General features: G+C 42.6%; 1 protein-coding gene across 2 annotated transcripts; it reads right to left on the bottom strand.

The window, feature by feature from the left end:
* Nucleotides 1-1,432: 1,432 nt before the first annotated feature.
* On the bottom strand, nucleotides 1,433-24,509 carry ssbp3b (single stranded DNA binding protein 3b). Of its 2 annotated transcripts, XM_084067327.1 has the most exons (18): nucleotides 24,329-24,509; nucleotides 23,533-23,605; nucleotides 23,275-23,336; nucleotides 23,099-23,183; nucleotides 15,626-15,715; nucleotides 11,859-11,933; nucleotides 11,532-11,594; nucleotides 10,659-10,722; nucleotides 10,477-10,550; nucleotides 7,185-7,249; nucleotides 7,021-7,069; nucleotides 6,068-6,103; nucleotides 5,502-5,556; nucleotides 5,042-5,106; nucleotides 4,239-4,317; nucleotides 3,950-3,978; nucleotides 3,738-3,839; nucleotides 1,433-2,865 (listed from the first exon to the last, which is right to left on the bottom strand). In XM_084067327.1, exons 1-18 carry the CDS (start codon nucleotides 24,382-24,384, stop codon nucleotides 2,836-2,838), a joined length of 1,152 nt encoding a protein of 383 aa, XP_083923453.1. In that variant the 5' UTR covers nucleotides 24,385-24,509; the 3' UTR covers nucleotides 1,433-2,835. The 2 variants fall into 2 exon arrangements, with proteins under 2 accessions (XP_083923453.1, XP_083923454.1); XM_084067328.1 differs by lacking the exon at nucleotides 11,859-11,933.
* Between the last annotated feature and the right edge of the window lie 875 nt (nucleotides 24,510-25,384).

Raw genomic sequence — 25,384 nt, forward strand, 5'->3', positions numbered from 1 at the left:
TCTCTCTCACTCTTGTTCAGCACTGACCTCTGCTGGAACATTGAATGATGGCAGGTGTGTGTCCTTGAGTTTGCTAAAACAAATAGCAGATCTACAAGGTCACAAAGCCTAGCGGTGCAACACATTGAGCTTGTAGATCAGCTATTTGTTGGTGCGCAACTAAGAATGAATTATGAAGTAACACATTTTTAAAACTGCCATTCATAACTTTCCGTCCAAAAATGTTACATCTTACAAATATAGCAATACCAATGCGCATCTGCCTGCATTTGATCTCTTCTTCGCCAAGTGAATGTCATTTCTCCTTACACTTGTTCAACGCAAACTATTAACCATCCTCTGAAGATCAATTTGGTCTTTCCTTGTGTATGTGAAGGATGATATCCTACCTTAATGTGGAAAGAAAATCTAGAATCTAGACAACAGCAAGATGTATCTAGATTCTAGATACATTTTGCTGTTGTCAAACTGAGCCAAATTGAACTGAAAACAATGAATAGCATACCAGCATAATTTGGTGATGAATAACACCAAACACTGTGATGAATAAAAGGTAAAAAATCTCTATTGAAAACTATTCATGTAGTTGTAGTTGTCGATGTGTAAAAGGCGATTCACTTTGAATGTGATGACACAAATATATACCGTAGATACAATTATACTACTTGAGGGTGCTTAATAAAATAATTGAGCTCAATGTTAAAAACTTCACGCACACTTTTCTCCAGTGCCCAGTTTTCTTCGAGCCCACTATATTTTACAGAAACATCCTGTCCATCTCCTTCAGCTTGGATCCCTGCAAGTTCAGCCGAGCCACAGAGTGCGTCCCACGTTTGCTGGTCTCCCTCATGTTCACTCATCTCATCTGGAGGATGTGCGCTACAGTGCTCCCCAAACCGGAGCCGTGGTCATGGCAGTGAGGGGGTCACTGTGGTGTGTATGGCAGGGCAGGGGCAGAGGACAGGAGGCAGCGGTGTGCTGGTTGCTAGCCACTACCTGCAGGACCACGGACACCTGTGTTTCTCACACTGTTGGCATGTTCAGTTTCTCATTATGTCTGTATTTTATGTTATCAGGGTGTCCTTGAAAAAGAGAGCTTGCTCTCAATGGGGCAAGGCAATACACATCAAATGTGTTCCGACATTTAAGTCAGTTCATACTGAAAAAAAGTGTGGTTTTAGGGGTAACACTGGGGCTTTGTGACAGAGTATAAATTTGCCTTTAAAAAGCCATGTTCTGTGTGCCATTTATTATAAATTATTTAAATAGGTTTGTGTCAAGTTTGTTGTTGCCGTTTACTGTTAACTGTAAAAAGAAAGAAAAACATCCCCAGTTTTTCTTAAGATAAATACCATAAGCATCTCAGTTTTTATTTAGGAGTTGTTTAAACTGAATCCTGGAACAAAGTGAAAAAGAAAACACAACAAGTGTATAAGTTATTGTAAAATTATATTAACAAGCAATTCTTTCCTCAATTTGAAATAAAAAATATCAGCAAATAAAGGCAACATAGGACAGATGTGTATAATGCTTAATGGTCACAGGGGGGAAAAAAGAAAAAAAAATCATCACATTTACAAGACTGCTGCTAAGTTCATAATAATGCCTACTAGAATCGTTTTAGAAAGCTTTGACTAACTCTGAATAACTGGGCAAATATACGTAATCAAAGATCGTATCAAAATATAAAAAATGGGCAGGGGGGATGGGCGAGGGAACAACCAATTATACAGTGGGGAAAGTATGAACGACCAATATGTATAGAGATTACGATGGGCAACCCTTTCTTAGCCATGTCATCAATAAAACAAATTTGGAAAGAACACAGAAAAGGGCCACGACGATGAGGAGCACAGAGTGTTAAGCACAGGCAGGTTAAGAGAAGAGATACACACCACGTCTTAAAGCAGGTGTTCACACAGAGAATAGAGCAGCACTAGGTAGTATGTTTACACAGATTTCTCAGCATTCATGCACTCGCTTCATATGCTGAAGTTTGGTTTTCCCTTGACAAATAACAGAACAGCAGTCCTGCTGTTGAAATGCAAGAAAACATGTTAAAGAGTGCAGAACAGCTTTGCTCTCACCGATAGAAGATCGAGAATTGATCGAATTGGGATCAATTTTTACATTTTAAAAACCCTCTCTGAGCACTTACAAACTGTGAAGGGTTGTCATGATAAAAGCCTCTGTTCTTTCACATAATTCCCTCTTTATAAACATGGTTAAATAGTAGGGTCGGCACTGGGCAGAACATGATGTCATTCATTAAGGTGGTCACAGAGTAAAAAAGGCAAATTTCGAGTCTGCTGACTTTTTGTGATTCAGTACGCATGGCTATAAGGAAAATATGACAAGACTTTTGAGTTTTTCCTAGCTCACAATGCATATGCACACTCTCCAGTGTTTTAAATGACAGAAAAGCTGAGAATTTTCTGCACATCTTGCACCACAAAGCAAAAATAAAAAGTACAAGAGGTAAACTTTGACCATATTTTTTTCTTTGCTTCAGAGGGGGGGGGGGGGAGGGGGGGCTCAAGGGACAGCAAAGAACTTAAAACGTGTCATGTATGCATTTCAGTAGCTGGTTTTGTCACACATGGGCTTGTGAAGAATGGAGAAAAAATTGTCCTTCATTTTGAGCAAGGAGCAGTAGTCGCCAGCCATTTTGTTTTTTTCGTTTTTTGTTGCCCCCCTCCGATCAGCATTCTGGCGTTTTGCGGTGGAACCAAGATGGGTGCCCGTCCCTGATTCGGTGCGTGTTTGGCCGTGTCCTATGGTGAGTTCAGATCCTCGGAATGATGGCAAATAGGTGGGGTAGGTGGCGGTAGGGGATCACACACTCATCGTCATGGTGGGGGAGTACTACGGAGTCACAGAGAAGAAGAGGTCAACCACTATATACTTAGCGGAAATAGCCATATAGCCAATCTACAGGCTCACAACGTGTCACAACATGATGCGTTGGGAGCTTGCAATTATGCCATTTTTGAAAATGTATGCCTATAATGACATGCTCAGAATAGGGACGCCAGGTTGAAAGTGGTTAAGAGACACTTTCTCCTTGGTCAAATGCCAGGTGCAGTCTCTCTTACAGTGGCACGGTAGTCAATGATGTTAATGTGCTGTGACTGTAGCTCCACTGTCCGGTCAATAGCGCTCTAACTCTGGTTTCATCAAAGCCCCATTACAGCCAACAGTAAGTCCCTTCACTGATGTGTGACAGTTAGCTGAGGAGATGCACCGTCCAGATAGGGACAGCGAAGCGGCAGCAGAAAATGTGGCTAACTAATGTCAAATCTTTGATTGTGTGTAATGAAAATAAATTGAGGAAGTGAAAATGAGGTGTTAAAAGTTGGCAATTTTTCAGTGATGTAAGTATACTTAAAGTAAAAGCAAGTTTTCTTTGACGTGCAACTTAATTGGTAGTAGAGGGATTCTGCATGTTACCAGAATACTTTACTGGGAAGACTTAATTTATACTCATCATACGACGGTGCTGCATGCGGAAAGTAGCAGATCTACAAGCTCACAACGCACCGTGGTTGTGAGGTTGTAGATCGGCTATTTTCGGCATTACACCCTTGAATGATGAAGCATAAATCAGGCGTTTATCTGACATGCCTTTCTCTCAGAAGAAAAAATACATCCTGCTGCATTTCTCACTAAAAAAAGACCTACATCCTGTTGCAATTTGTCTGTTGTAGCGGTCAATATTGTCACAGAATGAGACTTACGTTCTCGCTCTGAAAGGAGTGGAGGAAGTTTCCGCTCAGTTCGCCGTCATCTCTCGGAGTCCCAGGAGGATTGCTAATGCCACTTAAATTGTTTGGAGAATTCTAGGAAGAAGGGAAGCACCACACTTGTTTTTGAAAACAACCACTCTACAACCAAACTGGTTTAGTTTAAACTAGAATATACAGATTTGTTGCATAATTCGAATACTCACTTTGTTTAGTCCATCCATATCACCGGATCCTATCGATACAGAAAAAAGAAAGAAAAGAAAAGAAACGATTTCTATCCCAGTACCAAGAGAAGGCTACTCTCATACAACAGGGATATAAGAGGATATTTCCTTCATGGCCATAACGGAAATATCACATGCCTTCAAGGAGTTTCTCCAGTTTCACACAGACAACATAATCTTGAGAACCATTTCCGTCTGCCAATGCAACCTTAACATTTTCCATGTTGTTTGTAATCAGTATGCGTGCGTAGCACCAGGTCTACGTTACCTAGCGATCCGTTCATGTGGTGTGGCTCCATGCCGGCCATGGCTCCCAGGGGCCCATCCGAGCCGGGGCCCATAGGGAACTGGATGGGAAACAAGAGAGAATGGGGCTTGTTTACTGCACTCCACACCAGTGGTTCTCAGACATGTTCATGTCAAGGACCCCCAAATTGATTATGGATTTGGCCGTGGACCACCTCTGAAAATATTTTGTGTTGTTGAAATGTTTCAAAAATGTCAATTCAAAATGTCAGATTTTTTTGAAAATAGCTGATCTAAAAGCTCACAATGTGTCAACATGCGACACATTGTGGGCCATTTTCAAATAGCCAACGAATACAGGTTTTAAAGTGGTTAACCTGATTTCGATGCTGTATTAACTTATTTTGCTGGGGAGCCCCTGGACCCTACTTTGAGAAGTCTTAATTTATCTCAGAGTGACAAATGGATGGGTCCATTTGGTTCCATTTGTACACTTTCAGATTTAAATTAACACTCAGGATTTTACCGTGTACACGGTACAGTGGCCATAAGGGTCAATAAGGCATGGTGAGTTTACATTAAAGCCACCAGAGTCAAAGTAAATAGTTACAACCAGGTTTTTCTTTTTTAATAAAACTACTTTGAGTGCTTGTAAAAGCCTATAACTCATGCCTCTACTTCAGTTACTTCAAATATTTACTCCCACTTGTGCCTGAGTGAGTTTTATGTTTTGGAAACAGGAGTAGGTAATGCCAAAGAGGATTAAGAGTTCATTTTTGGGGAAACACATTTCTTTTGGGCCATGCACAAGAGGCAGGAACTTACATTATTCCGGTTTCCAGGTCCAGTGTTGATCATGGTATACAGGTTGTCACCAGAGTTGTTAGAGTCTGGAAAACATAAATGTTTGTTTTGTGATCAGTGTGAAGCAAAGCAACTGGATCACACATGAGAGTGAGTGTGTGAGTGTGTGTGAGTGTGAGTGTGTGTGGGTAAATACTTGTGAGGGCCAAACGCCCCCAAAAGTAAAGTAGAATTGGTGTAATACACATGTGAGGACCACTTTCCTGGTCCTCATAAGACAAATGGTTGTTTTATGGTTAATTAAACTATTAGGTAAGGATTAAACATTTAGAGGTTAGGTTTAGGGGTTGGGGTTAGAGTTATGCCTGATTTATACTTGCATGTATCACACATCGGTAAATAGCCGTATGTACAGTAAAACAAAATGTGTGTAATGTGTGCTGATAAGCAGCTCATGGGGAAGGGGGTTAGGGTTGGCTACCTGCAGGGCTGGGCATGATGGGTGTTCCTGGGGGGCCCCCTCCTCCAGAAGCCCCCTTTAGGGAATAAAGACACAATATGAGAATACAAACACACACGCCAAGACTCAAGCACAATAAAACTAATTTTCCAAATCAACCAATCCATAGGTAAATGTTCATGTTATCTTATACTCTTTATCTTATATCTCATTTTATGACGCGATCTAAGATTTGAATAGGAATTCCAATACAAAAAAATAACGCTGTAACCCAGGGGCAGTGGTAGTGACGTCAGGACTTTGGTACTCTATTGTACTTATGACCAGGTAAGGGTCTACATTTCTCAATGGAAAAGTGAAGAGACCACCTCAATCCATTGCAGACGTGTTACATTATATTAACATACTACCATACAGATTGGTTAAAATAAAACTGTATTTGTTAAAAATAAAGTTCTGGATTGCAGCTTTAACTTATAAATGTATTTTTAAATACAATCTAGACAGGGCAGTGAGAAACGATGTTTTGTCGTGCAATGAAATTCAATACCGCTGTATTAGTTTAATGTGTCAGGAAGTGTTCTTACCCCATATGCACCAGGAGAGGGTGACGAGTAAGGCATCTGAAACCAAAGAAACAGAAAACATTACAGACGAGAAAAGAGGGAATGCAATTCCTGTCCAATCCACAAAACAGCACCATTCATCATCCGATCAGCCTTCTAATACCATCATGTCTGTCGGTCTAGCAGCCTGTGGAAACCAGGACACATAATACTACAATTACAACCCAGACTAGAGCCCCGGAGCACACTAAAAGCTCCACGGCTCTGACTTGAAGCACAAACTTGGCTGCAATCCGAACCAGCACTCCTGTGTGCATGCATATTATCGTCGCTGTCGGGCAGAACCCCCCCCCCCCCCCCCCCCCCATATTTTAACTTTTTGTGTTTTCCCCGTAAATTAACGCCCTACTTGATCATACTACAGCGTCACACAAAATCAACAAAAGTAGCAGATCTGCAAGCTTGAAACACAGCGCAAAGCGATGCGTTTTGAGCTTGTCGATCTGCTACGTTTGCCGTTTTTGAATCGTGAAAGGTTTTGGACATATGAGGTGTCCACCCGACAGACGATATGCTATTGTGCAGTGATTCTCAACATTTAAAATTTCAAGGACCCCCAGTTTGATATGCATTAGGCATGTACACCATTTGATAAATTGTTTTAAATCTCTGGAATCCAAATCTTAATCTACACTATAAAATCTTCAGTGCTGGACCTGTAAGGTTCCATTTGGTTCGTATTTTTGCACACCGTCAGAGTTAACAGGGGTCCATTTGGTGCTCAACTATTAATCATTTTGTTGGGGACCCCCTGGAACCACATCAAGGATCGATCGAATCCCCATTAGTGTGTGTGTGTGTGTGTGTGTGTGTGTGTGTGTGTGTGTGTGTGTGTGTGTGTGTGTGTGTGTGTGTGTGTGTGTGTGTGTGTGCATGTCCATGCATATGAACGCACAAAGCAAAAATAAACTCACAGAGTTGGCATTGTTAGGATTGGGCCATGGCCTGCCAGTACCTGGGCCCCTGTACAGTGAGAGGATCAGAACCACCAGTTAAGACATCGTATTCAGGTTGACAACACATAATACACAGAATGATACGCATTAAGAGGAGAATGAGATGGAAAAGAAAGTCTCACATGTTTACTCCTGGCATGCCGGGACCCATGGCGTTATGTGGAGGCCTCATCCCACCACCAAAGTTCTGAGGAGAAAATCAATGAGCAGAGGCTAGATTAACAAATTAATTCCATGCCAAATTCCTGATGAAATGTTGTTGAGCTTGATAAACAAAGCCAAGCATCAGGGTTCCCACACATTTTTAAAAACACATTTTCTAAACCTTTCCAAAGTATTTTACCCCATTTCCAGGCCTATAGCAATCCTACGGTGCAATAATGAGGCTCTTACACGTGTGTGCTATGAATGCACCAAGACAGACTTGAGCAAAGGTGTCGCGTGACAAAAAGAGCAGTTCTAAAAGCTAACAGGGCATCACGGTGCAACGTGTTAGCTTGTAGATCTTTTATTTTTGTCACGTGATGTCCTGTAGCCGCACTTATCAACTGGTTTTCATTAATGATCTGTGCTATGTATTTCTATGTAATTTTCCCACATATTAATGCTATATGTTCTTGTGTGTGTTCCTAGAATTCTTTAAAACAATGAACTTTTAAGATCATGTCAAGCAACATTCATATACATTAATTGTCATGAGCTGCAAATGCACACCAACGAAGAACAATGGTATATAGACGGATTCAACAATATATTGTTAAGAATCACAATTATTTTTATTGTCAGTTTTTATTGTCATGTTTGCACATCCTAGCAATTTGTTTCAGTAAGATTAGGACCAAAGCAGTTTTCTTTGCTTGGTGGTGGGTGAAAAGGGGGAGGGGCTCAAAGCTATTTGAAAACAACCTAAAGTTATTAATATATTTGCAGCCAGGCCCAGACTGGCTTGACCTGCTGATCGGCCTGTAGAGTCAGGCCAGCGTTCAAAGAAAAAAGCAGGATTACTTCCAAACAGACAAGGCCTCATGCTCCCCCAAGGGGAGCCAGGACCGCAGGTTGGGAAACATATTTATCATGACACGCATTGTATGTACGGTACAACTAGACAATCTGAAACTGCCGTCACAAGACGTGACCGACGTGAAAGCAGCAACAGTCCCATAAGTCATGTTTCTCATGACGAGCTAGTTCAGTAATAGCGATATCCAAAAAGGATAAAAGGAGAAGAGAGGTAGAGGACGAATAAAAGAAAGGCCCTACATAAATGTATAAATAATCAGGGGCTGAAAATGTCTCGATTGTGTCTTTGATTGTCTGCATGCTTGCTGTGTGTGTGGGGGGGGAGTGAAAGTATTCCTTTACTGACTGACGTGAAACTGACAGGTATCAAGCAGGCAGCCTACCACGTGCGGTAAAATAAAAGTAACAGAACACCGAATCTGTGTGTGTGTGTGTGTGTGTGTGTGTGTGTGTGTGTGTGTGTGTGTGTGTGTGTGTGTGTGTGTGACGACGACAGAGTGACGTGAATGGAGAGGTTTTTCAACTTGATAAGAAGCTTGGCTATCGTTTCCCCTGTCATGAGGACTGAAGGATGAAATTGCATGTTTTCATAGCCTCAATCTGGGATACATGTGTATTGTATACTAATTTGTGAAGTTAGGGTCATTAAATTGTTAAATGTGGATTGTTAGTTGTGTGTGGCATTGGGATGTGGAGATGTTTTTTTGATTATGCTACATACCGTGTGTACATATTGTCATCATAATGGATTCAATAATGGTATGTGGAGTTGTATATTGTGATTATTCTAACATATGTAGAGAAACTGCAACTTTATTTCCCTTCATCTCCACAAGGAGACACCAAGTGGTGCGCAGGACTTGCGGCCACTTTATAAATACAGGCCTGGACGAGGATTTACGCTCATGGCCTCCCATTTATCATACTTGCGCCAACCAAAAAGTTGCTGATGGGTCATTTCAAATGCAGTGCTCAGCATTTATCAATCTGCAGTCCATTTGACATGAGCATAGCTGATGCTCAAATCTCATGTAAAGTGAAGTGTAAAGCATGTGTAAACACATTCTTCACATGGACTTGTGCTGCAACATAGTCTGAGAATCTGACAGGCATCTAAACATAGCCAGGTAAACCCCCCCCCCCTTCCGGAAATCTCATTTGCATTTGAAATCAAATACAAATGAGATTCGGGTTTACCAGGCTAATCTAAACATGCGTATTCACTCAAAAGTATATAACCCATGTCAAAATGTTATAATTTGTAAAGGCCTACACCGACTATGTTTCACATATTCCTAAAATACATAGGCATTTTCAATTTTTTAACAATAACGAGTTTAACAGGTGACAGAATTACAAACAAGAAAATTCAATCAATTAAAAACAATACAACATAATTACAATGTTATAGGCTAGATCCTTAATCAGTACATTATTTGCAAGAGCTTTGACAGTCATCAAATCTTGAAAATAGCAGACCTGGCTCTCTTAAGACCTCCAAGTGTGTGTAAGACACAAGATTGTCAGGACCACTGGAATCTTAACATGGAGAATGACGTCTCCCAAGCATGTCCTTCTGGAGTTGAGCCACAATTTGGAACCAAGTTGAGGAGAGAAACCCGACACTTGAATGCTATACCTGTGCCAATGCAGGACAGCAGGAGGTCTCCACATTGGGGGTTTTGGCCCCGGGGACCTCAGTGGGAGATCGGGGATAGGTACAGTATATCACAGCCAAACCTTAGCAGAAGGATCAAGTCCCTTTTTTGGCAACAGCTCCAATTTCCATACAATGATGCTCAGCAAACCGTGATTGAGAGACAATTTCATGAGATTGCTGGGTTTCCTAATGCAATTGGTGCAATTTATTGTAGGCAACCCAAGTGTGTCTGAAGCCACCATCCATGAATGATTACACATTTATAAGCTTCAATTTCTATAAAATGTTTTTATAAATTATAAATTGACTGACAGACTGCCGCGGTTCGCAGGCTAGCTAACTACTGTTACCCACGGTTACAGCGACAAACCAGATGTTCACAAAGTCTGAAACGATTACAGGCAGCCGTGTTATCGCTTACAGCCTGAAACTAAGTTTATAACCCCCAAAACCACTCCGATATTGTCCAAATCAGCCAAGAGGAGGCTGAAATACTGTCCATATAGACGATTGTGCTAAATCATGCCAATAATGCTAATTGATCAACATAAAGCAAGTTAGCATCCTGCAGTTTGTAAATGCTGGGGACCCCTACTCTAAAATCTCTAGCCTAAAACGTTGGGGTACTCGGGGCTCACCCGGGTTCACAATGGGACTCTACAGGCTGGCAAGTAGCCCATTATAGGATATGAGACCAACAGTTAAAATCATGTTTACTAGTGTAAGACACCTACCTGAGGACCAGGCCCCATGGGCCCCATGCCTCGAGGGCCACTCATTCTCTGCATTGGCCCCAGGTTAGGATGCCCTGGACGGACGGAGGAAGGGACAAACACAGTCTTGTTAGAAGGACTCAAGGGGATCATTTCACGCATTACAGAGAGCATGACATTAGGGTGTGATGTGGACAACTGACCTTGTGGTCGTGTTGGGTCCATGTTAGGCAGCATGGGGTGAGGACCTGGTCCTCCACCTGGAGGCTGCAGAGAAGAAAAAAAGACAGATTTAATTTAGCTATGGATGGATGAATGTTGCTATGGATGTATGAATGCGATCTGAGCCGTAACCCGTTAAGACCTGAGATACGATTCTACAAATGTCTTCTAAATCCTAACAGTTTTCTGAAACCCTTATGTTGCTATAAGTGGTGCTCAAACGTTTTCATGTCAAGGACCCCCAACATTATTATGTATTTGGCCGCAGACCCCCATCTGTAAATATTTTGTTCCAGGGACCCCTAGAAGCAAAGATTTTAGTTAAAAATAAATATATTCAAAAGATCAGCTAAAATGTTCAAGATTTTTTTTAAATAGCAGATCTACAAACTCATAGCTGTATCTGCTATTTTTGAATAGCCAAAATAAGTGGTTACATTACATAGATGCGATCCCGGTTTTAATGGGTTAATGATGTGTGTTGTGAAGTTCAGCCATTCTCAAACTTTAATTTCAGGAACCCCATTTGATACAATTTCATGTCTGGGACCCCAATCTACGTTGTAAAAATCCTCAGTGTTCATTTAGCTCCGATTGAGTGTATAGATGGAACATTTACAGACACAAGTACAGGCCCGTAAGAGCCCATTTGGTTCCAAACTATCAATCATTTAGCTGGGGGCCTCCTGGAACCCTCTCAAGGACCCCTGGTGGTCAGACCGGGACCCAACCTTTGAGTGAGACCCAGTGGTCAAGCTGATACGGTACCAGGTGTGGTCAAATGGCAGCTATTGGGTGCTGAATAACTGACTATCCTAAGTGGGTATGGTGTGCGTGTGTCAGTCTTTATTTACCTGGTTACCCATCCTGATAGGGGGGCCTCTGGGACCCCCAGCAAAGCGGGGTGACATGAAGGACTACAGAAAAAAAAAGGACAAGGGCAAATCACATTAGTCACAGGTCAACACGAAGAAAAAAAACCCGACTCTGGACAAAGAAGTACAACACACCAGGGTATGCTTATCTGTCAATTATGTGTCCGTGTGATTATTCAAAGCTGCACATAAAGCCGCCAAAGCTGAGAGAGACGCGGTGAAAGCATGAAGCGTCAGCAGCGAGAAAACACTCGTTTCCCCCCACAATGAAAGCACAGAGAGACGGGCAGAGAGACAGAACATTACCTGACTGTGAGGTCCCATCATACTGTTAGGGGGAGGAGGCTGGGGATGAGGAGAGCCCTGGGGACCAGGTGGACCCTACAGCAGCAGTGCACACAGAATGAGGAGGGATATGCAGGGACGATGAGGCGAGATAAGGAGGGTGAGAGGAAGAAGGAGTGAGAAATAAGTGAGAGCGAGAGAGGGAACACGGAGGGGGCAGAGAGAGAAGCAGGGTTACTGCAGGGCACAGTTGGAATGTGGCAGGACTAAAGTGTGGTGCAAAGAAGGAATAAAAAAGAGAAAGGAAAGAATGTATCCAATGACAATATATATTTTTTAGGGTAAAGCTCAAGAGAGGATTCAAGATTCAAGCTGCTCAGCTTTGCTCCACTAGCCACTCGAACCCTAGCGTCCCTATTCTGGGGGGGGGGGGGGGAACACTCAGCGGAATAGCTGATCTACAAGCTCCCAGCATCGTGAGCTTGTAGATTGGCCATTTTCTTCAAAGATATAAGTAAAAACCGTAGTATAGAGCCCCCGGTCAACTAAGTATAGGGTTGAAGTGGCTAGTACTAGAGTAGAGCCAACCAATGACACAGCCTTGAAAGAAAGAATAGAAGATGGGAGAGAGAGAGAGAGAGAGAGGGAAGGGAATGATGCGTGATCTTCTTGCCTGTCAGTCAAGGCATTAAGCAGCCTACTGCATGCAACATGTCATCACAGCTAATTTACCCCAATTAACAGCATCAATTAAGCCCTATGCAATTAGCCTTACAACATCCCAAAACACCGGTGCTGAGCAGCTAATGTTGCTCATCTGACAGCGAGTGAGGGGCTTAATTGAGACGACTCCAATGGATTCTAGTAAAGAAAGTCTGAGTGACTGAACGTGCATGCACGTGTGTGTAATGTGCATCAGCGCAAGCGGGCAAAACAGCCTTTTATTATCAACTTGGCTTTTTCCCAAATATTGACACAATCATATTATTAGTCACTGTACTTGTGTTTGCAAGTTAGTATTCAGTGGGTGATTTTAAGCACTTCAGCCCTAGATACGTTATCGTACAACGAATAGCAAAAATACCTGTTCTGCAAGCTCACAGCGCTTCACATCGTGTCATGGGCTTGTAAATCTTTTTTTTTTTCTTTTCAATTTAAATGTTCGCATATAATGACGTAACCCAAAACAGGGACGCCAAGTTGAAAGTGGTTGGAGTGCAGTGAGTTTGGTTGAGGAGTAGCGGTGCCGTAGAGATGGGTTGCACATTTTTATGTCACCTCTTTACAGTCAGGTCCTCACAGGAGCCTGCCAAGAGTTTATCCTCACATGGTATTGATTTACTGTGGGTGCTGCACCTTTCGATTTCTCCATTAGGGAAAATGGCCAGGCCACGCCTCCCTGTTTACTACACTGTAGGTGGGGGTGGGGGGGGGCGGCGGCAGACAGAACGTCTATGATGTTTACTACAAAGGCTCAGTGTGGCAGTGGCAGTAGCCCAAAGCAAAAGCCAAAAGCTGCACAAGCACAACGGACATAGAGAAATGCAGCCCTTCATAATGATGCATACACCAGCCTGACAGGCACATTCAAATGAGCCTGCAGCAATGCAAAAAAAAGGGATGACAGGTGAAACAGGGAAGCAGAATAATTGCAAAGCACTGCAGTTGGTTCATATACACTTTCCCCATGGAAAATAATCCACCCATAAGCCCCTCTTCTCCCCTCCACCTGTGTGGAGGGGAGAAGGGTGGAGGGGTGCAGTTAAAGGAATAAAAGGTTGTCCACACCAAGAACGACAAGAACTATAAATATATCGGTTCAAACATCGTGGATGGCAGAGTCCACAACACAACTATTACGACAACGACAGTGGTTAACGATATCGTTGGGATCACTTTCAGAACGATTTGATGAACGCTAAAAACACAGCCAATCAAAATCGGAATTTAAAGGGCATCACGTTCAACACATCACTCACATTCAACATGGAAGATGACATTGCTGAGTGACTCAGCACTGATGTCCTCTTGACCATAGCAAGGGTACCATCAAATTGATATATAGGAAAGTATGAAAAAAATGTGTCTTTAAAAGAACATTGTTGGATTCTCCTCACTCTTGTCTTCTGTGAACCCATACCCGTCTGGCTTTATTATTCTTTCTCTGTGCAATGTACAGCAGTAACAGATCACCAATATTCATTTTGGGGCTCACACACAGCTGGAGCGAGCAGCACGTGCTTAGTTGGTGCCACTGTTAAAAATGTTATCATTCATCAGTGTAAATGTTGACATTATCTGCGCCAGGGGGGAGATGATGTTTTCGTGCCCCTGTGTCTGACTGTCTGTCCGCAGCTAATCTCGCAAACCACTACACTACGACTCGTCATCAAATTTCTTGTGCACGCTGCCAGCAGGCCAAGGAACTCAAGCCCATTATATTTTTCACATAATCTCAGACCACCGTTCCTCCAGGTTTAGGGATGGGCGTTTGGATTTTTTTTTTGGTAAACGTGTAAATGTGGAGTTCTCCGCAGTTAACGTAGCATGAAGTAATATTCATACAAAGTAACATTGCATATCACAGTCCTTAGACACAGAAAGGGTATCATACTGTAAGTAGCGCAGCAGGCGTCCGTAACCTACTTAAAACACAGCAAAGCCAGCAGCACACTCACAGACAGAGATGACATGGTGAACGGTGCGTTGGTCCGACGGCTCTTTATTCCGAAGCACTGTTGAGCGTCTAACCCTAACCCTACATTTGTCGGCCTATTGGGGTTTCAGAATGATGGGCTGTCAGACCAATGGTCAGGCCCCTGGTGAACAGCTAAGTGTCCAAATAAAGTTAGACAGTAATCGGTCTTTCTGGAAATGTTTTCCACTCTGATGTGGTTTCCTAGACGTCTCTATCAGTCTTTTGTTTAAAACCAAAATGAACCTTGTAGAAAATATTGAATACAAAAATGACCATTTCCCCCTTAATGTGCCACTTGTTTTGACGTTAAATAGCCTAGTATAGATGTACTGGCAACCAGCAACAATGGATATTTGATACATAAGGATCCAACAGTAAAAAGTAAACATTGCGGTTCTGTAGGCACTAGGCAGTTCAGCTGACAATGCACATCACTGCGCATCACAGCAGTGAGCAATGAAACACAGAACTCATTAATGTGTTAAATCCAACCTAACTGCTGTCGGTCACTCAAGGACCTAACACACCAAACCGAGGTTGGCGTTGATAAGTGTTGTAAAGAATTTGTAGGCTAAAATCTATTGTTGAATTGGCGGTGTGTACACTGACGTGACGCAATGCTGCAAATCATTCCTGCCTGTCACAATGCTTGGGTAGGCCAGCCTGGCGGAGTAATGGGCTCCACCGAGCGCCCCTTTCAAGTTATTTTTCTTATAGTTCTTATTCTTGGTGTGGATGACCCTTAAGGCTCCAGATAGGGCTGCAACTACCAATTATGTTCTTAGATTATTCTATTGATTAAATTTCTGATTAACAGATAAGTGCATTCTGGGGGTAAACAATTCCAATTAAAATGAATTATTGACTAAATTGATTCGTCTGATTAACCACAAATTTGTGAAAATTGACTTGAAAGAATATATATTTTTTTTAAATAATCAATTAAATCAAACTGTTGCACCCCTAGCTGCAACACCCTCTTCATGCATGAAGCATGTTGGATTCATTTCCCCCACAGTGCACAGGGGAGCAGGGGTTGATTTAGGACTGAACACTAATGAAGACAATGATAAGCAGGTGGTGGACTGACCTGGAAGAAGCCTGGTGGCATAGGTCCTCCTGGCATGCCCTCACCAGGTGGCATCCCTCCCATTACTGGACTGGGAGCTGCTGCTGCACTCTGAAGGAGAAACACACAAGATCAAAAACACATACTGGGAGATATCATATAGAGCAGTGGTTCTCAGCTTTAGCACCACGCGGCACTACACCACATCAAAATATCTGCCGTTTCTATTACAATAAAGTACCTCCTCGCAGTACCCCCCTCCCCTCCCCTCCTGGAGGGAAACGACGCCTTCTTTGTGATGTAAGGCCATGGGTGGAGGTCATTGCTTCTTGCCTAACAATGTAATGTAGATGAGTGGCCAACTGTCCTGAATACAAATGCAAATCACCTGTGCAGGAGAACTCCAGCTATTGGTAAGAACCAAATGGACCCTTATAACTGTGATTATAAATACATTATAATAATTTATATTGCATTACAAGTACAACTGATAATTATAATACACTATAATAGATTAGAACTGTGATTATGATACAATATAAAGTATTATAATGTATTACAACCATGATCATTATAATACACTAAAATAGATTATAACAGTGATTATAATACAATATAATCAATTTTGACCACCAACTTAGGGTCCTTGAGGGGGTCCCCAGTAATATTAGTTAATATAGCTTCTAAATCTATTAAACCAATTTAACCCTATTTTATACATCAGATATTAGTTAACATTTGTGAAAATATTTAAAAACAGCACGTTTTTGAATAATCTTGAAAGAGTTTTAAGAAACACAAATGTTATGAGAGTCCTGAAAATGATTGAGAACCACTGGTATAGAGCAACGTGTTGTGAGCTTGTATATCGGCTATTTTCGCAACTTTTGCGTGACACTGTTGTACAACTAAGTAGGTCATTCATTTACAAAAGAACTAAGTGGAAATATGGAGATACAAAGTTTCTCCCCGACAGCGACAATATGCAAATGGTTTGTGCATAATATATTACCGGTATATCCTTAAATTCAAACAATGTTTTAAGGCACCATGGACTAGTCACTAGACTATAGAACTAACAGGCCACACCTCTATGCATGCACCTACCTCACTAACCTCTTGCTTCAACATAAAACTAAATATCAGTACTACAAATAGTACAAAATATCTACTGTCCACTTAAGAAAAAAAAAAAAGAAAAAAAGCTTGTGAATATAGAACTCACGCTCGTGCCGTTTGGGGCCAGTGTGAAACTTGATCTATCGAGACACACTTCAGGCCCAAAGCTCATGACAAAGCTGACCCATGGGACAGACTGCATTTGAGAAATCTAATAGAGCCCCTCGCCCCCATTTATTCAGGCGACTGAGCCCTTGTTGCCGATCTGTGATCCAGTGGATCAGATAAACATCGGTGGGGGATTCACTGAGTCAGTGGCTCCAAAGTGCTCGTGCACAGCGGGAGGCTCGCTGGGCCGATTTCCTGCTCCAACCGCAGGGCCTAATTCACTAATGTGCCATTTGCTTCGGTCACACGCTCCTAATTGCCTGGGTTTTCTTCCCCTTTAGCTAGGGCAATCTGAGATCAGCTAATGTCTTTTGGAGCTACGAAAGCAGAGAATAAACCTTGCCTTAGACTGACAGCAAGTCCTCCGTTTTGTTGGTACACATACAGCTCTCTCTCTCTCTCACACATACACACGTTGTAAAACGTAGCCATACACAAAACAGTGCATACACGTGCAGGAGATCACTGCATAAAATTAAATGCTTATCATTCGCTACATAGAAGGAAGTGCATGCATGCATGTGCGTGAAGAAATAAACACACTCAGTCCAGAGTGCTACGGCTCCACAGACAACACTGGTCAATAGCCAACACTCTCCCTGGTATCGACTGCACCCTCCCTAATTCTATCTTCTCAGACTGCTGCTGCAGGGCCACTGTGAAATACCACAGCAGAGAGAGAAGTGAGGCCACAGGGAAACATCAGGCCTCAACGCAACTAGAAAACTGTCATAAAACACAACATAGTGATACAGCTAGTACTCACAGTTTCTTTTCTTCGTTAAATCCGGTCTCTTTAATACACAGTGGCAGGGTTATAGATGGGTGTATGAGATCACTGATATGCAAATGATGTGATCAAAACAATAGACAGAAAGTATACCCCCCACCCCCCTCTAGCACGAGTCGCACCTATCATCAAAAGTTTTGTTTGCAAAAAAAAGAGATCTACAATGGCTTTGTCAGCCATTTGCTTACAAAATGAACATCTGTGGGGTGATCCTCACATACTAATGTACGTACAAGTCCTCTTTCTCACCCACTGTTCATTACACTGTAGAGGAGCAGAACAACACTAAAAATAATCTCAAACAATTCATAATGAAGAATGAAAACTTGTCACATGGTATAAAGCAGAGGGACGCTGATGGCCCAAGGCCAAGTTCCCTCCCATCGTTATTCAATGTTTCCTCACACAATAATAGACACTGATGTCTAAATAGGTATTAGCAGCGGTTTCAGTCAGAGGTTACATATCTGATTATCATTGAAACATCCTTGCTTATAAAATACTGGTCCCTGTTTTGGGTCTGTATCCATCACCTGTATCGGTGAACATATATATATTTTTTAATTTAGCTGGAAATTGATTTTCTATTGCTGGCTGTTGTGGACTGGTTTAAAAAAAAAGTTAAGAGGATATGGTTATTAAAACTAATGTTTGACTGTACTTGTTGTGTGATACAACTGTGCTTTAGAACATTTAGCTATTGCCTGGATGAGACAAACAAGTGGAGATGGAGAAACATTCATCAAACTAGTCGTGGTACCAGAAATTATGTTTTTCCAAACTGACATTTTATACCACAGCATTCCTAGTTCTCGGACGGTATCTTTCTAGTTTTATCTCATTAGTTTGTGCCAAGACCATGTGTTGTTTTTACGGAGGGTTTACCATCACATCTAGTAATATCACATATGTCCTCTTGAATATTTGTCAAAATTATGATGATACAAAACAGATAAGTGGATAAGGCAATCAGTCACAATTAAAGAGGTATTTTGTGGCGTCAAAGCCTATGGCCACGAATTCAACCAACCAAGAATTTGCACTACTTTAAAAAGACACAGCTGTCACAAATCCCACATAAGTGCACACTGATAATATTTTTCTGAACACAATCTACAGTCTGCAGAGCACCTTAAGGATAATTATAGGAACTATCACATTGATTTAAAAGCACTATTAGGCATTTATGTCTAATCCCCCTAAATATGCATAATTCGGCTCCCCTCGAAAAAGAGATGGTGCATCTCAAGGGGCTTATCCTTCTAATAAAAGGTAGTATATATATAATTCATTAATAAACTACAGTTTCCCCTGACAGTCCAAAACATGTATTGTTAGACGTAACGTTTACTGAAACTGATTCGCTGAAAATGCTTTCACAAACAATTTGAAACATTTCAGACGAGACTTGTAAGCAAATCACCGGTTTACAAGGTAAGCAGGAGTCACAACAGATTCCTCACAATTGACAAAAGCACAGCTGTACATACCAAGACTGATTTCCACTCAGAACACCTAAACGTCATTCAACTGTCTGGGAGTAATACTGGTAGAGGAAATCCCACATTAATTCCAAAAACGTCAGAAGTTTAAAACGGGCCTATGAGATCACTGGCGGAGGTCTTTATGGCCTTTTTCTTTTATTCTTCTTTTCCATGTTTGAATGTATTCTTTATGTGTTTCTCCTGTTGTCTGTTGTGGTTTGTCTATACAAACAACAATTCTGTATGACAGACTATCAAGGATGTTGGGTAGCTGCTGGCAGATCATCTGAATAAGCAAGCACTAAAAAATGTTTTGTCCGACACCACTTTTTACAGTCTTTTAATCAGTTCGTCTTAATTTGCACTATATAGATAACAATTCATTTCAACTTAATACAGAATATGTGGCTTTGAGTTGAAGTGTTTTTGTTTGTGAATAGCACATACTCAATGGAGTATGAGTTATACATCAACACCCTCCAGGACCCACAAAGTGACCAAATTATGTTTTTCAGCGCCCTACGTTTTGTCCCATGTAAAAAAGAAGAAAAAAATAAACTAGAGTGACAACTAAATTACAGTACATTTTCAATCCATGCTGTCCCCATCAAAACACAGGACCTGCGTTTCCATGTAGCCTGGAAAGTAACGTGCATGGCGGGTTCCCAGGCATGTTGTGCTTGATCCTTATCATGTCCCATTAAACCCCACTGCTGTGCTAACTGAACTGTCCCCAGCAGTATGCTGCTGCCTGTGGTGTGGGAAACACAGAGGACACGTCTCGCTCTCTGCTACAGGAAAGGGGGCAGATGTCTCAGTCTCTGCCCTGAGCTTTTGACTGGGGCCTACCTTACAACCCTGGGACTTTCTTTATGGAAAGGCTAATCCACCCCCTCACCTCTCCCCTATTCAACATTATGTTTCTGCGTGTGCGCAACTGCACGTGTATATACGTGTATACACACACGAAAACAGGCAATCCCTGCCAAGCAAATTCTCCTTGTTTCCTTCAGAATCACTGAAGGAGGTTACGAAAGGCCAGAGTGACTGCGGATGTGCTTGTGCTCTCTCTACAAAAACAAAGACGAAGGGGGAGCAGAGGGAAACAGAGAGGGGGGGGTGACAAAGACTATAGTGTCTCACTGAGGTAACCATGAAAAGGCAAATAGAAAGAGAGACATGTGTATGAAAAGACAGAGCAGGAGGCACACACGCATAAGAGGAGGAGGTAAACAACAACAAAACTGAAAACAAGAGATACGGAGAGAGAGAGAGAAGGGGGGGGTGAGAGAAGTAGACGAGATGAGTGTGCAGGAAGCAAGGAGAGGGGGCAGGGCTGCAGCACAGACCACCCAACTGCCTCCCTCTGACCTGGGCTGCTCTTAACAGCCTCAGACCTTCCAGTGGATCCACCACTACAAAAGAGATCGGCCCCATGTTTAGCTTGTAAATGTTTAACCATCAATCAACATCATAAACCCCACTTTGGAAGCAAGACTGATGCTCCTCTCTTTGTCTCTGGTTCTCTCTCACTCGCTCTCTCTACAGCAAGGGGACCAAGACCAGGTCCTTCCTTACCCCCACAGTTTCTTGTTTCTCCCCAAAGCCCTCCTCCTCCTCCCCCCCTCCTCCCAAGCCTCCTTTCCTTTTTATTCCCTTGGCTCTGTGGTGGATGCTGGGTTTATGCCACGGTACCACTCCCCTTTTTCCCTTTCCAATCTGGCCCTCAGCTCCCTGACAGCCATCAATCACCCGCCGACGCCATGGCGACCGGACCCCAAGGGAGCGTCATCGTCCATCAGGCCCAGCGTGAATACGCCAGAGACTTTACGATCACCGCCGGCTAGCGCAGGCACCCGCCACCTCCCCCACGCCTAGACAAAAGGCTAGGACTACGACTACTACTGTCAACACACGCACGCGCACACACACAGAACCCGACCCCCCCCCCAACCCCAACATCCATAAATGAACACAAGGAGAATCAACATCTGAGCGAAGGGCAACCACAAGATGTCGAAGAGACGACCGCACAGAAACTCTCACAGCCTCACATCACAGAGGGCCCATGGTGACATTTCCCCGTTTCCCTCATTTGCTTAATGCTTTCCATCTTATGAAAATGGTCTCCACTGAACTCAGGGCAATACAGTTTCTTTGGTTCATGGTCCTGGTTCGCTTTGTCATCAGCAATACAGAACTTTATTACGTAAGAAAGTCTGTTTGATTCATTGTAAAAAGAAAGCGAGAAAAAAGCATTTGAAAAAAACACCTAGTGCCTCAAAATGATTACAGAGATGAATACAAATAAACATATTATTAATGGGGGGAAAAAACTCCTTCATACTACTTAACAGGCTGTACTCCTTCAATGTAAGCAACACGGTCAACCTTATCTACAAGACAATATAAATACATGCACCACACAACAAGGGGACCCAAAGGCAACAAAAGACAGCACTATTGATTACGACAAAACCTAGGTGAATAACATGGCCAGTTCCCTAGTCAAACGCAGTGCTCCTTTGTCTGTGTGGGACTGGAATAATGAGGAATGTGGCCGCTGAGAGGGCAGGGCCCTGCTCTCCTGGCTCACAGGTCACCTGCCAGATCAGGAGGCCCGTTGCCCTGGCAACCCTATCTGCCAAGAGCAGGGCCAACATCTCCATTTTAACCCCTTCCTGCTCAGGATGCTATCAGCCAACGGCACAACGGCGCTGCCTGTCCGTCTGCTATTGAGGCTTCCCCTCCCCGTGTGTCCCCTTTTCTTCATCTGAGCAGACACTGTTGAGGTGACCGTGAATCGTTTGATGAACTTCTGCCACATTGTGCTCTTATTATAACATTTGAGAGAGATGGGACTTTATGAAGACGAGAGGCCAGAAACTAAGACTCAGGCTTTATTTTGACCTGCGTGTTTCAATGCTGTAGGCTTGAACTCTTGACTCAAAGTTGGGAAGAATATGATGTGAAGTCTAAAATTCCATTGTACAAAAAAAGAGTAAGCATAACCTGTGAAGAACTGTCAAACACTAGCTAATAGGCCACAGAGTGATACTCATTTACCCCACATGGCTTGTCATAAATTGAGGAATCCTGAACAATATACGTTCTACCTATTCAAAGCCATTAGGATATGTACACTGTGTTGTGGTCTGCCTGCCAAAGGAGTCAAATTTCAAACATATGCTTAAGCTGCTGCAGGCCAGTCAGTCAGAGGCTGATGGAACCATCGGAGGTGAAAAACAACCTTTTGCCCAGCGTGTTTTGAGTCTCAGCAGTAGCAGTAGAGATCCTTGTCTGCCGTGCAACACAGCTAGGACTCTGGCCCTTTTATTCTCTCTTGGGACATTGAGGAAGGGTGCAACTTAAAAAGCATGGTGTGGTGGTTCAGTAGGAGAACAACATCGACAGGTCTGACTCAGGATATGCTGACGTCAGCACCATTTTCCCAGAAGCCTATACTGTAAGCTCCTCGCTGGGAGCATCATTTGGCCCAACGACAGCTGGATAGAACACTAGAATGATGTCAAGAGAGCACTTCTTGGAACGTCCATCTAGATCCGACAAATGACAGCTTTCATTTACAATTGAAAATGGCAACACATTCCACGAAAAAGGGACCTACGTCTGTGAAACCAAAGCAGCCACATGGTCCTCAATACTGTGCAAGAAGGACAAATCAGACTGAATATCACTTAGTGATATTACAGCACAGCTACCACACTTAAAGGGAGACGTGTGCTTTACTGTCACAGTGAAGGTGTAAACCAACAGACTTCTCTCGCTACAGTCAAATAGGTTATTCTTACATATACCACAATCTGAGTTGAAGAGGTACCATCTTTACGAGTCTTTGATGATGAAATGGTTGCCTTCCTCAGCACAGGACAGAGCAATATGCAAAACTATTGTCACGGAAGCAGCACTCACATAATCATGGAAGGCTTTCGCTTCGCTGGAGTGGTCACATGTCTCTCTTCTCTCTGGCGCAGCGCAATACAGGTCCCAGAATACACTGTGATGAAGAAGGCAAAATAAAAAATTAGGTTACCCACACAAACAAACAATGAACATGTTTATTGGGAAGAGTGATATTCATTACTTACCACCACCAAGAATGTAAGAATCCAGGGGGTTCTCCAAGTGTTATGTTTTTTTCCCATCGTATCTAGGGAATGGGGGTAATTCACAGAGAGGTTTGGTCATGGGTGACAACTAGTACACACATACAAAAATCATACTAATCAATCATGTTACTCCTGCTAATAGGATTAGAAGTAGAACATCAATATGATTTTGTGGTAAATTAATTCAAATAGATTTAATGTTCATTGTTCAACTATGACAACATTGCCTGAACTTACCTCTGATAGAAAGGTCTGTGCAGACTTCTGTGCTCCTATGTGTAACAAATATTCATAGACGTAGAGAGCCAACCTGGGTAAAAGACACAATTTTAACAGTTGTTACAATCTCATAGATCAGCGTGAAATCACAAATCAGGAGAAATGTCAGTAGGTTACATTTTCCACAGGCATAATGCATGGAGTCAGTCGGCCACAGGCCCCACAGAACAATGGCTGCCAATAGCCTATGATGCCAAACAATTAAATGGGGGATTGTGTAACGAGTCCAAAAGCCCTGGTAAAGATTCACAACAATTAGAGATTACAAAGTATCGACTGAAAACAAAAGTATCGTCTCATGTCGTAATGATTTAACAATATCTCCTCCAGCCTATACCGTAGCCATGTACAGTTAGTATCCTGGTGGCATTGATGGGGGCTGAGGGAAATAAAAATGTATCCAAAGCGCAACAGTGAAACAATGTAGCGCGGCGGCGGTGTTATTGTTTTCTCCCTCACCACACAGTCGCGAATAATGATCGGAAAAATATTATATAACACGGCCGCCCATTTCTCAGAGCTAAACACGCACACGGTATCAGCGGAGAAGATGTAAGGTGAACAGCGGAAAGCCAAAGGCAGAAGAACGAGAGCCTAGGGAAGGAATGGCGAGCAGCAGACAAGGCGGTTCATTCAATTCCATTCTCGGTGAGGAGGAAATCGCCTCCTGCGAGCTGCTGCCTGCCGCCTGTCCAGCCGAACAACAGAGACACACGCAGGGAACTCAAAGAAAACGTTATGGAAGACTCCTTACTTCTCTCGTGCCTGGCCGTCCGACGGCACGGGGGTGCCTTTGCCTTTGGGGAACATGGTTTTGTGTGGGAGGATCGACGCCCGCCTTCTCTTTCTTTCTTTTCGCTTATTTCATCTGTCAGATCATCACGGCCGCGACCCTCTCCTCGCACTCCAACCGCACTTCTTCTGCCTCTCTACCGAGCCTGGTCAAGGGGAAGAGGCGGGGCTGCGGCTGATTGACGTCGCGTCTCGCCAATGGGCTTGCGGTCTTTTCCCCCTTAAGGTCTGCCTTTTCGTGCGTTGTGGTTTAGTCGCAAGTATCGAAGCTTTTTTTTATGTAAATGAGTGCGTGTATGCCTTACAGCAGGGGTCTTCAACGTTTTTCAGGCCAAGGACCCCTTAGGTGAGAGAGAGATGAAGCAGGAACCCCCCACTACGTATTGTATACAATTGTGTTGCAGATTTAACATTTTAAATTAATCGCCCCCCCTCTACACCAAACCTCGTTGCCGAAAATAGCCGATCTACAAGCTCACAAGTTGTCTACAGTGCAGCAGCACTATGCTGCTGCACTGTAGATCTGCTATTTTCGGCCAATGTTCCCCTCAGACGATGATAGGGGTTGTTTTTTTTTTAACGTTTTGTTTATTCGTTTTTGTTATTTTACATACTCATAGGTAGTACAGACATTAACTGAAGCAAATAAGCAAATAAACAGAGTATCTCCAAACAGTGAGAGTAAGATATAAACAACATCCAAACAAAACAAAACAAAAAACAGACAACACTCACAAAGAAAATAATAACAGACAACAAAACAAATACACAAGGTAAAATCTCCAAAAACATGTATGTATATAGAAAACAGTCCTATGGTGTATGCCAATACACGAAATACATGTATTAATTTAATTAATATATGTATACTGATTTCAAGTAGCCTCAAATACTAATTTCATTTATGTCACATACGCCTTTGACTTTTTTTTATTTTGTGTAATTGTGTCAATTAAAAGGCTAAATTAGGCTATATGAGAACAATTAGATTTTTACAACCAGCTTCTGTGAAGACCAA

Source organism: Gymnoscopelus microlampas (assembly GCF_963454915.1).
Source record: "Gymnoscopelus microlampas genome assembly, chromosome: 9".
Lineage (NCBI taxonomy): Eukaryota > Metazoa > Chordata > Actinopteri > Myctophiformes > Myctophidae > Gymnoscopelus > Gymnoscopelus microlampas.